This window comes from Myotis daubentonii, chromosome 1 (assembly GCF_963259705.1).
Source record: "Myotis daubentonii chromosome 1, mMyoDau2.1, whole genome shotgun sequence".
In the NCBI taxonomy this organism is placed as follows: Eukaryota; Metazoa; Chordata; class Mammalia; order Chiroptera; family Vespertilionidae; genus Myotis; species Myotis daubentonii.
Window position 1 is genome coordinate 88,843,793 of NC_081840.1, and position 13,250 is coordinate 88,857,042.

Consider the following 13,250-nt stretch of genomic DNA (forward strand, 5'->3'; position numbering starts at 1 on the left):
AGTCCGACAGAAAACTTTAGGACTCCGTTTGATATTATCAGTGGGACTTTTGCTGCTGCATCACTGATGACAGAGCTTTTTACATCAGGTTTATATTTCGTGACCTTCAGAGATATGCACGAGCTACTACTTTCATCCGTCAGGCTACTCCTATTACGAGACTTAACAAAATTCATCACTGAGAACAAAGATTCACAATTGTAAATGGACGATTATAAGAGAGGCTTTCGCGTGCCAGGGGTTGCCCACCCCTGTACTAGCATCTACTAGTGACACTGCAGGAGGAGCGCAATAGCGCTCCCGACACTTTTGGCGAAAGACAGGAGGAGCCCAATCGCGCTCCCCAGCACTCTAGGGGTTAATCAAATCAGTGTGCTAAAGGCCTATTATTGCCATGCGCTATTCTAGCCAACTACGAATGGAGCAGTGAACAAAATAGTCAAGAATCCCTAGCCTCATGGAATTTACATTCCAGTGGGTAAAGTTAGGCAGGAAACGAAAATGTGTAGTATGCTAAATCAGTGTTTCTCAAGCTTCAACATGTACAGGAGTGCTTTTTCAACCGGTGTGCTGCCAGAATTTTTAAAGCAAAACCCAACTATTTTGGGGCATTGACCTCTTTTCCCCTTAGGTTGTCAAGTTAAAAAATGACAAGTAACACCACAAAACATAGCTGTCCGGTGTGAATGAATAAAAATTACACTTTTTTTGTCAGATCAACAAATATATATTTAATTAAATTATTAATATAAAGTAAATATATATTTAATTAAATCATTTAATTAATTAACTAATTAAAAATATATATTATTTTACTGTGTTTATGTGTGCCATGAGAAAAATCAATGGGGGGAAAGGGCGAGGACTACGCCCTCCATCTTGCCCTGGGTCCTCCATTTTTGGGCAGCAGCCATGTGCTCGGCAAGGATTCTTCCCGGAAGCCCAAGCCTCTGCTAGCCACACCCAGGACTTCTTTAAACTGACCAATGACAATCAAGGGAAGTGCGCGCCATAGATACGACCACATCCTGTGGAACGAGATACCGACTTGCGCCTGGCCAATCGGCAGGGCCCACAGTCCTCTCTCCTCCCCTTACTATAAAACCTCTCTCCCCACAGGGCTGGCCCTCTCTCTGCCACTTGCTGCTGTGTCAGTAAGGAGGGTAGGGGAGCCAAGCCCGGGTTTGAATAAAAGACTCTCTGCTTTTGCATCGGACTCAGCTGGCTCCCTGGTGTGGTCTTTTGGGGATCCTGAAATCTGGGCATAACATGGGGAATCTTTTTTATTTTTTATTTTTTATTATATTGATATTTTACAGAGAGGAAGGGGGAGAGATAGAGAGTCAGAAACATCGATCAGCTGCCTCCTGCACATCTCCTACTGGGGATGTGCCCGCAACCCAGGTACATGCCCTTGACCGGAATCGAACCTGGGACCCTTCAGTCCGCAAGCCGACGCTCTATCCACTGAGCCAAACCGGTTTCGGCAACATGGGGAATCTTGTTAAAACGTTGATTCTGCCCTGGTCAGGTTAGAGCATCGTCCCGATATGCCAAGGTTGAGGGTTTGATCCCTGGTCAGGGAACATACAAGAACCAATTAAAACCACAATGAGAGATCACCTCACACCTGCCAGAATGGCTACTGTGGATAAATGGATAAATAAATGCCTGACGTTGGGCGACATTTGCCCGTGGGTCTTGATCCGACATCCAGACGGGTTCTGGAATCTGGAGAAGGCTGTGCATTGATTAAATAGGAGTCCAGAGACGAAAGGTAATTATGAAAGGCATTTGGGGGTCAGAGGAGCCTAGTTTACAGGAAACTGAGATCTCCTCGTCTCAGGACCCCATGCTTTTTATTAACACAAATTGTCCTGAGGGGAAGCAGAGAGATACACTTCAAAGGGTCAGGGTTTCCTATACAGAGTCCATTGTCAGAATGGGGGAATTAGCCTACAGCTTTTCAGGTGTTTGGCCAGTAGGAGGCAATAGCATGTAGATTAAGATGCCCTGAGCTGTCTGGCAGCAAACAATCAATTTAATGTATCCTATTCAGGTTTGGGGAAATGCCATCAGCCATTCCCAGATTCAGCCCTGCTGTCATTGGCTTCCAGTAGGTAAACAACAAATGCTGGTGGGGATGTGGAGAAAAGGGAACCGGAGTGCACCGTTGGTAGGACTGCAGATCGGTGCAGCCACTGTGGAAAACAGTGTCCAGTTTCTCCCCCAAATTAAAAATGGCACTGCTGTTTGATCCAGCGATCCCACATCTGGGAATATATCCCAAGACTTCTGAAACACCAATCAGAAAGAATATATGCACTCCTATGTTCATGGCAGCAATATTGATGATAGCCGAGATCCAGAAACAGGCCAAGTGCCCATCAGTAAATGAGTGGATAAAAAAGCTGTGGCACATTTATTTACACAATGGGTACGGAGTACTACCTGGCCGTAAAAAAGAAGGAAATCCGACCTTTTTGGACAACATGGATTGACTTGCAGATTATTATGAGAAGTGAAATAAGCCTGCCAAAGAAAGACAAATACCATAGGATCTCACTTATAGATCCAGTGAACACAATAAACTGACGAACAAAATAGAAACAAAGGCATGGATGCATAGAACACACTGACAGCTGTCAGAGGGGAGGGAGGAGAGGGGACTGGATGCGAGAAGGGGAAGGGATTAGCTAAAGACCGTACATGGCAGGGACAGCAGTGTGGTGATGGACAGAAGAAAGGAAGGCTGGGTGGAGGCGGGCAAAAGTGGGGGAAACGGGGACATCTGTAATAGTGTCAGCAGCATAAATAAACGGGGAGAGGGGGGAGGAATGAAAAACCAATTTACTGCCATAAAAAAAAAAAAATCAACCAATGACTGCATAAAGTGGAGCAACGAGTGGATGTTTCTCTGAAACCGGTAAGTAAAGGTTAAAGGAAAATAAGTTGCTACTGACTCCGTAGGGCTTGGGAAGATCAGACATAAGAGTGTGCACTTCAGTTGCAGGTCAAAAGCCACATAAAATAACCGGGAGGTAAAAACGCCATAGAAAAAAATCAACAGAAAGTTACATACAGACCAGGTGCCGAGACCCTCCGGGGAAACTTCCTATGTACTAGGCGTTGGGGTAGCGCTAGCATTAGGAACGCAGAAAGCGCCAAATTTCACAAGCCGACGACAGCCCGCTAAAGAGACCTCGCCATCTGTCTTTATAACCAGGTAAAGCCAGGGGAGAGCGCGAACGCAGTCCCCCACTACCACAAATTATGCAGTCGAGTTTCCCACATTTGGGGAAATCGCAGGGGTCAGCACATCCGGAGTGCAATGGATAAGCCTCGCCCTGGGAAAACCACCTTCGTGATCATGGTATCTCCCCTGCCAGGTAAGTATGAGTTGCGGCCGCCGCCCACACCCCAACCCCCACGCGCCACCCACCCTTCACACACGCTCACTTCACTCAACACGCCGCGGCGCCCCCGCTGCCCCAGGGACCCGAGCGGCAACCGCGCCCGATGCGACAGCAACCCCGGGGGCGCGTCCATCTCGGGATGCGGGGACGTGGGGGCGCCGGCGGAGTGCGACCGGCAGTCTCTGCGCGCCTGCTCATCTGCATACGCCACGCCCCCGGCCTGACGTCCCCGGAGCCCTGTCCTGCATTTTGACCCGCCAGCCGCACGACTCCAGGAGAGAAGACTCAGGAGAGATCTGCTCTGAGACTTCTAGTTGAAATAAACTTTAGTTTGTAGTTTAAAGTTAGATTGAGGGGGTCGATTTTCTCTAAAATTTTCCCCAGCGGAAGATCACCGTTTGGGATTCTAGGTGGTTTCCTTTTTCTTGGGCTGCCTTTGTGTCCTGGATCAGGTTAGGGCCGGTTTGCTGGACCGCTATGTTTATTTCTAGATATGATTCACTGAAAAAAGTAAATGCATAAATATATGTACTATACTACCTCCTGTCTAGGAAAAATGTGAAAACAAGAGTCACACCAAAATGACTCTTCAGCTCAGTGTATTAACTTATAAGCATCTTCAAGTCTAAGGACAAGAACTGACAGCCAACACTAGCCTGTCCCACAGTAGCTTCGTTTTTCATAGTTTGTGACCATAACCAATCTGTACGGATGCTGTGTGTGTTGCAGGAGTTAGTGAGGAAAGGGGTGCTGGGAGTCCAGTAGGGAATGGAGGGCAAGGAGGAAGGGTGTGGTGTTAAGTGGGAAATTGGAATTGAAGGTGTCAGTAGGGGCTCATGATTATAAACATTATTTTAATGCTCACCCAAGGATATTTTCTCCACTGATGTTTAGAAAGAGTGGAAGGGAGAGGGAGAGACAGACGGACACATGGATTGGTTGCCTCCCGCATGCCCCCCCACCCCCACCCCCAGGGCAGGGAGCCTGTGATGGAGGTACCTGCCCTTGAGGGGAATGAAGCGGGGACCCTTCAGTCCCTAGGCCAGCGTTCTATCCACTGAGCCAAACCAGCTAGGGCCTCATTCTTTTGAATAGATCTAGACATGTGTAGGGAATATATGCCTTTCCTAGCCCCATCCACGTGTAACAATAAGCACGCCCAGGGGCCTGTTCTTGCTTTCCAAATGCCGTTCCCCAATGAAAAGAACCAGGCTTTTTGGAGAAATAGATGATTTTCAAGGAGCCAGGGAAGGGGACCCCTTCCCTGGATGGGCCCGGAACACGCTGTGCCAGAAAATAAGGAAATGCTCCAAAGAGCACGTGAACATCTCCACAGGCAGCCGGCTAGACGGGGCTTCCATGGGCCCGACTGGAGAACATCTGAACATCCAAATAAACAAAGGCAGTGATGGCCCGGCCGGCTTGGCTCCGTGGTTGAGCTTCGACCTCTGAGTGGGACAGGAGGTCACGGTTTGTTTCCCGGCCCCAGCTGGCGGCAGCTGTTTGAGTGATTCCACTGGAGACCTGAAGAAACTGCCCAGCTGAGCTCAGCCAGAATTGCCGATCCAAAGAGTTGTGAGCAAATAAATGGTCATTATTTTAAATCACTGTCTGAGGGCACTCTGTTCCACAGCCCTGGGTAACTGGTACACCACCTTACCCAAGTAACCAATGTACCACCACCAACACTTGAACAAATGACCTCAAGTGCCTGCAAATGTGGTGCCCAGAGGAGGACACGGCATTACATTGTTAGGGCGGTTACAGCAAAGTACAGGCTCACCTCGTTTTGTTGGGCTTCTATTTATTGTGCTTCACAGGTATTACTTTTTTGTGTGTTTTTCTAAATCCTCATCCAAGGATAGGTTTATTAATGAGGAAGGGGGGGGGGTTGAGATAGAGATAGAGATAGAGAGACAGAGAGGGAAAGATATATATATATATATATATATATATATATATATATATATATATAGAGAGAGAGAGAGAGAGAGAGAGAGAGAGAGAGAGAGAGAGAGAAACATGCATCGGTTGCCTCCGTTTGTGCCCCAACCAGGGATCAAATTTGTAACCTAGGTATGTTCCCTGACTGAGAATCGAACCCAAAACTTTTTCGGTATACAGGATGTATCTCCAACCAACTGAGCCACACTTGCCAAGGCAGGTGTTGCATTTTTTTTTTTTTTTAAAAAAAACAGAAGGCAAGACCATCCACCAGCATGAAGATTACGACTCACTTTCTGTGATGCTGGCTTTCTCGCTGGATCGGAACCCTGATTAACTCTAAGGTAAGCCTCCACCACAAACTGGGTAGCTTAAAACAACAGGCATCTGTTCTCTCACAGTTCTGGAAGCTGGGTACCCAAAATCAAGGCGTCGGCAGGGCCATGCTCCTACTCAGACTCTGGGTAGAATCTCTCCTTGCCTCTTCCTAGCTCCTAGGGGGACCAGCAGTCCTTGGCTTGTGGTCACATCACTCCAATCTGTTTCTGTCATCCCATGGAGTTCTCCCTCCTCGTGTGTCTCTGTCTTCTTCTTCTTCTTTTAACCAGGCATTTTTTATTATTTCCCCTTTATTTCATTTTTATTTTTTTAAAAGTATTTTTTATTGCTTTCAGAGAGGCAGGGAGAGGGAGCGAGAGATAGAAACATCAATGATGATAGAGAATCACGGATCGGCTGTCTCCTGCACGTCCCACACTGGGGATCGAGCCCACAACCGGGGCGTGTGCCCTGACGGGAATCGAACCCGTGACCTCCTGGTTCATAGGTCGCCACTCAACCACTGAGCAACACCAGCCGGGCTGTGTGTCTCTTTGTTTACATGGCCTTTTCCTCTTATAGGGATAACCCTGTCATATTGGATTAGGGACCGCTCTCGTGGTGACCTCACCGTAATTTGGTTGTGTCTGCAAAGATCTTATTCCCAAGTGAGGTCACATTCCTAGGTACCAGGGGTTAGGACTTCAAAATATGTCTCTGGAGGGAACCAGGTCAGCCCATAACAGTCACAAAAGCCCTTTTGTAGTTAGTCTTCCTTTCAAATATGCATTTGAACGTGATTATGAAGAAACAGGACAACCCCCAAGTGGAAGGACTGTCTAGGATAACCGGTCTCCAGTCTTCGAAAATGCCTACAAAGAACGACCTGGGAACTATTTCAGATTAAAGTAGGTTAAAGAGACATGATGTCCGAATGCAATACGTGGTTTGAATTCTCCTTTGCTATAAAGGGCATTATAGGGGCGATGGATGGAAACTGAATAATGTCTGCAGAGTAAATGAGGAAAATACTGTAAATATTGCACCAGGGTTAATTTCTTGATTTTGATCATCGCACTGGGGGTTAGGTGAGAGATCCCTTCGTTTTCAGGAAATACACACGGAGGCAGGACACTTCCGGACACAACCAACCATCAGAAAGGCTGCTGCTCAGTGTCCCCATCTCCCCGCAGCCGGGCCGCCCCCGTCCTCCAGTCCGCCTCCCCCGGGCTGTGCCCCGGGGACCGACCGCTCAGGAGCCACCATGTCCGCGGGAGGCGCCTTCAGCCTCCACTCGGCTCAGGAAGGAGCCTTCTCGGCGGAGGAGAGAGAGACCCGGGGGCCTGAGGCGGCCCCGAGCCCCGAGCCGGGAGCGTGACATTTCCGTTCCTCTCCTTTCAGAGACGCGCCGCCCCGCCCCGGCCCCCGCGTCTCCACCGCGAACGGCCGCCTGGACCCGACCCTCCGTCCCCTGTTCCTTTCCCTGCGGCTCGATGGGGTCACCGTCTAACCTGAAAGGCCCGGAACCAGGAGCGAAACAGTTTCCTGCTAAATTGATGACGAAACTCTGATCTTAGTCTCTAAGTTGAAGGGACTCATTTCGGTTGACAGGAAGGCGAGAGCAAGCCCGGGCCCTGACCCACCCTCGGTGGGGCCCTCACAAGTGCTGGGCGCCGGGTGCAGCGAGACCCCGTCCTCCCTCCCGGGTCGGGGACTCGTCGCCTCGCGGCCACAGGCGCGGAACAGAACCCGGAGACAGGGCGCCCGGGACGTCAGGCAGGGGGCGTGGTGTATGCAGATGAGCAGGCGCGCAGAGGCTGCCGGTCCCACTCCGCCGGCGCCCCCACGTCCCCGCATCCCGAGATGGACGCGCCCCCGGGGTTGCTGTCGCATCGGGCGCGGTTGCCGCTCGGGTCCCTGGGGCAGCGGGGGCGCCGCGGCGTGTTGAGTGAAGTGAGCGTGTGTGAAGGGTGGGTGGCGCGTGGGGGTTGGGGTGTGGGCGGCGGCCGCAACTCATACTTACCTGGCAGGGGAGATACCATGATCACGAAGGTGGTTTTCCCAGGGCGAGGCTTATCCATTGCACTCCGGATGTGCTGACCCCTGCGATTTCCCCAAATGTGGGAAACTCGACTGCATAATTTGTGGTAGTGGGGGACTGCGTTCGCGCTCTCCCCTGGTTTCTGCAGTTTCTAAAGATAGAAGCGGTGGGTTGCTGTTTAGGCCTTGTTGATCCCGGCGTTTTTATTCTCCTTTGAGTGCTACTTTGTGGTGAGTTTCCAGACAACGGCGAGCTGTGAACGGGGTGCGAGGAGTCAGTTCCATCCGAGTCTCCCGCTCTCATTGTTCCTCCTCTGTAGTCAGAGTCATACTAGGTTTCCTTCCCCCGTCGCACCTGGTTTGCACGTTCCGCGTGAACAGAACAAGGATGGGCGCGGGTGGAGGCGGGCTTCCAGACACAGTTGGAATCTAGAATCGCACTCCTTGGTTTAAGGCCCTGAGTAGCTCGCTCCCTGTTCCCCAGGGCACTTTTCTTTTAAACCCTTGTCGCGTCTCCCATTTTACTGTTTTCTGCAGAGTGCCCCACTTAAAAAAGGTCGCTTTGAGCCCAATTCCTATAGTTTTACTACAAAACATCAAGGATATTGAATAAGGGTTTCCAAACCAGGTATCACCAGTGTGAACCTCAGTGGTCTACTGGTCTACAGGCCTGATCCACTTACTTTGTTAATCCTGAAAGAGAGAGCGAGAGAGCGAGAGAGAGAGCGAGAGAGAGCGCGAGAACCAGGGATGTGAGACCCATCAATTGCTTGCCCGGTGCGCGATTCCCGACGGGGCGGGGAAGGAACCTGCAGTCAAGGTAGCGCCCCGACCGGGATCATTGAACCGGGGCCCTTCCACGCGCCACGGCTGAGCCCTCGGCCGGGGCCTGACCTGCTCCCTTCTGCAGCCTCTCCCCCTGCTTCCCTCCGCTCGCGGGGAATCAGCCCCTCGCCGCACATTCCCCCGGTTCCCTCCCAACCGCTGACTCCCCCAGACCCTTCCGGGTGCTGGTCCGCTCCTGTTCCTCCTTCTCAGAGCACAAAGCACCGGTTTTTAACCTTTTTTCATCTCGCGGCATACAAACTCACCAAAGTTCTGCGGCACACCATAAAATAGATTTTTTTGCCAATCTGACAAAATAGAAATAGGTATCATTTTGATTCATTCACATCCATGGCTGTTATTTTGTTTGTTGGCTGTTGTCTTATTTTTATTTATTTATTTATTTTGACAATCTAAGGGAAAGAGGTCAGTGCCCCTGAATAAATAGGCAGGTATTAGATGTTTTAAAAATTCTCGCGACACAAGTGTTTGGAAATCGCTGGCATAAAGCATCACCAGAGGGAAACCATAGACCATCCGTATAGGGCTTTGATCTCTGCCAATAGGTGTCTTTTCTTTTCTTTTTTAAAAAAAATTTTTTTTAATTGATTTCAAGAGGGAAAGGGAGAGAGAAACATCAACATTGATGGGCTGCCTCCTGCAGGCCCAATGGGGGATCTAGCCGGCAACCCGGGCTGTGCCCTGACCAGGAGTAGAACCCTGACCTCCTGCTTCATAGGTCGATGCCCAATCCCTGAACCACGCCCGCGGGGCAGGAGGTGTCTTTCCTTCCGTGTCACTGTTGTGTCCCACAGTCAGAGATGGTCTACAGATGCTTTATCAGTGGCACACAACTCATAGCAGCGAATCCAGGGCTGCTATTTTTATCGGGGACAAACAAGCACTGGGCTGTGGAATAACAAATGTTTGTTCTGGAGATGCAAAGTAGAATCTTTCCTTTGTATGTCCTCAGCGAGTAACATATTCTTTACCTCATTTGTAGGATTTGTCTGCACAGTGTGGTGGTCAAATCATTTCTACATGAAGTATCCCTGCCCCCCTCCCCCACTCTGCTGCTTCCAGCCGACCCCCACCCCCAACAAGTACTCTACAAATGTAAGAGGCCATGGGAGGTACCATCCACTCTAACGCCTCCCCCCAAAGGCCACCGTGGTACAAACAGATGAACTGTTGGGTATGTATAGCTTTTTGCCCTGTATCTGCCATTTCTTGGCATTTACAGAGCATCTTCACATTTCCCAAGCGCTGTACCAACATGGATTAATCCTCACAACACCCCAGTGAGGTAGGTCAATGTGTCTGGTGGAGTAGAGAAACCGAGGCAGAGAGAGAGGTCAAGTGAACCTGCCTGAGGCCACAGGGCACCCCGTGAAGGAACCCCCCCCCCGAGTCCTGAGCTAGGGCTCTCCATCCCACGTTCACCCGCTTGGTGAGCACTGCATGGGCATATTGTCACCAGTGAAGGTGACCCGAAGGACAAAGCACACAGATCTCCCGGCCAACAGCTCGCATGGCACCGGTGAGCAAGAGTGAAGGAGAGAATCTTCACCAGCACAGCAGCGAGGCTGTGGAGGAGGGCGGGATCCCCCGGACTAGGCTTGGGGCGTAGGCCAGGCCTTCAGAGCCCATCCCGGCGGTGACCAACCCGAATGCCCGTGGTTTCCAAATGGGAGAAAACTCGGAAAAAGACGCTGGGAAAAGCCACCCACTCAACCTAATTTTAAATAGGCATGGCATAATGTTCACCACATTAGGAAGGCCAGTATGTTGGTCATGTAACTACTGACAGTTAGTAGCCTTTATGGTACCCAAACTTTATTCCACCTGTTTCTATTTCTTTTCCACCAGCACGAGTTGTTCCCTACAGCAGACCTCTCTCTCTCTCTCTCTCTCTCTCTCTCTCTCTCTCTCTTTCTCTCTCCTAATCTATTACTGGCATAACTACCAAGTACGGGCTCAATGGCATATGTCACATGGTTCATTGGCGAGCTAGGGATAGAATCCAGGAAATCATAGCAGGCCATATTCTCAGCTCCTGGATTTTAGAAACAGCTGTCTCTAACCGGCCTCTGCCCAACTCCATCGTCTATGAATTGCCAAAGCACAGCAGCAGTCCATGGTTTTGTGAAGGGATGGGTGAGCTTGGCTCACTCTGTCACTCCGAAGGAAAGAAGGAAAACTAAGACCTGCTCTGTAAGAATGAGGGAGGAGCAGATTCAGTAGAGCTACCCCAGATGTCAGAGTGATGCAATGACCAGAGTTAGAAACCATCACTGTTATCACCGTTTATTTGACAATAGTTGGTTTAGTCTACAAGTTTAAGGCAAACATACTAACGCATTTGCTTTTCTTCAGAAATCATACTTAGAAAGATTACATAAAGTCTGTCCCAAAACTTCTAAGAAATATTCATTAATTAAAAATAAGTCTGATTAAGATGCTTTACCAGGATACATGAATGAACTAAGGTGGTATTCCATGTTTCCTTAAAAACAAAATTCAAAAAAAGGTAGTGGCAATCTTTATCTTGTTTGAAGAATATATTTTGAAAGGGTTAAACTTCAGAAATGACTGAAAGGTAAGTAAGATTGGCAGCCATAAGGAATACTATTCATAAAATAACAGAGCTATAGAGGCTACTGTAGGAAAGGACTGAACTTTGGGCTTTTGAAGAGGAGGAGCAACCCCCGCCCCGGGGAGCTGCAGGGGGGGAGGCGGGAGGGCAGCGCCCACCACAGGCCGGGCTGGCAGTGCCCATGGGCCGCACCGCTCTGTGGTTTCTCAGAAAAGAGGTGAGTAGATGCACGTTGTCAGCTGTTTCTTTTGTTTCCAGTGAGCAGTGAATGCCGAACATCATGAAGAAAACAAACGTAAAATCTGAAGGAAGGCAGCCCTTTTTGACCCCGACGGTGGGGTGTGGCTTATGTGTCTCCATTTAACACTGCCAGGCAGTTCTGCAGCAACTGGAGGTTACCCTAAACAGGAAGGGAGAGTCAAGTATGAAGTTCAAATAGTTTGGGAGAGACTCACTCAAAATATAAAGTATGAAAAATCGCCCAAATTTTAATTTGTTACAACACAGGAAGTTTGGATACAGCTACTTATTATACACAAATAGACAAAGCATTATAGAATTTGTTTCATGTACAACATTTTCCACATACTACGTTCTTCAGGAAACTTCCAGCTAGACCAATGTTAATGCTTTGATCTGGAATGTTCAAAATGAGGGAGGAAGTATGCCCTTCGTGTCCAGGTTAAATTACTGAACACTTTCTGGCTGTAAGATAGGTTCCTATCACTGTCCTATAGCCATTAACAAATACACTCATATAGATATATAGTGGTTTTGATAAAAATGGTAAGATTACAGGCAACAGTATTGTATGAAGTTCATACCTAAGTACCCATTTGTAAGGGGCAAAGGGATGTACCATCCACTCTAAGTATTGCAGTTTTGATAAAAATGGTAAGATTACATACAAAAGTATGCAATTCATACCTAAGTATCCATTGTAAAGCATGTACACTGCCATCCAAATTTGGAGAGTTGTAAAGGCAAATTTAAGTACAGGGAGAGGCAAAAGAAGGTTTCCAGTTGTGAGTATGTGAAGAACAGTTTATTCTGGTATTATTATTATTATTATTATTATTGTATTATTATTATTATTTTTTTATATATATTTTTTTATATTATTGTATTATTTTCTAGACAAACAAATGGAAGCCTACTTTTGCCCCAATATTTAGGTTACATAATATATAAAATGGGGGTGAAAGAAACCCCTTCCGTCAAGTAGAAAGTCAACTGAAATGTATAAAGAATGATGGAATTAGAGAATGACCACTTGGCAACCATCATATTAATATCAAAGTCAGGCAAAAATCATGAGTAGATGATAAAAACTGTATGATGCTAAGATGCCAATGCTGTAGCCATTAGCTATGTGCAGCTACGTAAAATTTACATTTCTGCTGGTCAAAAGTAAACATGCACTGGGGGGGGGAGGGGAGTCAATTGGGGAAAAAGGAGACATATGTAAAACTTTAGACTAGTGGTTCTCAACCTTGGCGGCACAGGTGATTCTAATGTGCAGCCAAGGTTGAGAACCACTGCCTTAGACAATAAAAAAATTAAAAAAAAAAAAAAAGTGAACATGCACAGGCTGGTGTGGCTCATTTGCTTGGGCGCTGTCCCATGAACCGAAAGGTTGTAGGGTTTGAGTACTGGTCAGGACACATGCCCAGGTGGCAGGTTTGATCCCCGGTAGGGGTTGTACAGGAGGCAGCTGATCAATGTTTCACTCTCACATTGATGCTCCTCTGTCTCCCTCCCTCTCTCCCTCTCTCTCCCCTCCTCCTTTCCTCTCTCTCTAAACTTCAATATTTAAAAAGTAAAAAAAAAATTTAAACATAAATAAAAACTCAGTTCCTCATTTGCACTACCCACATCTCAAGTGTTTGATAGCCACATGAGGCTAGTGGCTGCCACACAGGATAGTGGTGACTGAGCGATGGGGTATGCACGGGAGGCAACCAATCGATGTGTCTCTCTCGCATCAATGTTTCTCTCTGTCTTTCCCTCTCTCTTCTCCTCTCCCTAAAAATCAATGGAAATTATCCTCGGGTGAGGATTAACACCACCACCACCACAAAAATTAGCCTTTCTTGGTGCCATGTACTTTT

The 13,250-nt window shown here is 48.2% G+C and overlaps 1 protein-coding gene and 2 non-coding genes across 7 annotated transcripts in view; 1 reads left to right on the top strand and 2 right to left on the bottom strand.

Annotated features, from left to right (window-relative positions):
* Positions 1-3,233: 3,233 nt before the first annotated feature.
* LOC132223962 (U1 spliceosomal RNA) lies at positions 3,234-3,397 on the bottom strand. The gene has a single exon (XR_009450567.1). It is a non-coding gene; the product is annotated as a U1 spliceosomal RNA (small nuclear RNA).
* Positions 3,398-7,693: 4,296 nt separating this feature from the next.
* Positions 7,694-7,857, top strand: LOC132224015 (U1 spliceosomal RNA). Its single transcript, XR_009450577.1, has one exon. It is a non-coding gene; the product is annotated as a U1 spliceosomal RNA (small nuclear RNA).
* A 2,977-nt stretch (positions 7,858-10,834) lies between these two features.
* Positions 10,835-13,250, bottom strand: part of SNX6 (sorting nexin 6) — an 80,874-nt gene continuing 78,458 nt past the window's right edge. For all 5 annotated transcript variants that reach the window (XM_059710426.1, XM_059710435.1, XM_059710443.1 and 2 more), the window contains one exon: positions 10,835-11,539. In XM_059710426.1, coding sequence (XP_059566409.1) covers positions 11,486-11,539 — 54 coding nt within the window. In that variant the 3' untranslated portion in view covers positions 10,835-11,485. The remainder of the gene's footprint in view (positions 11,540-13,250) is intronic.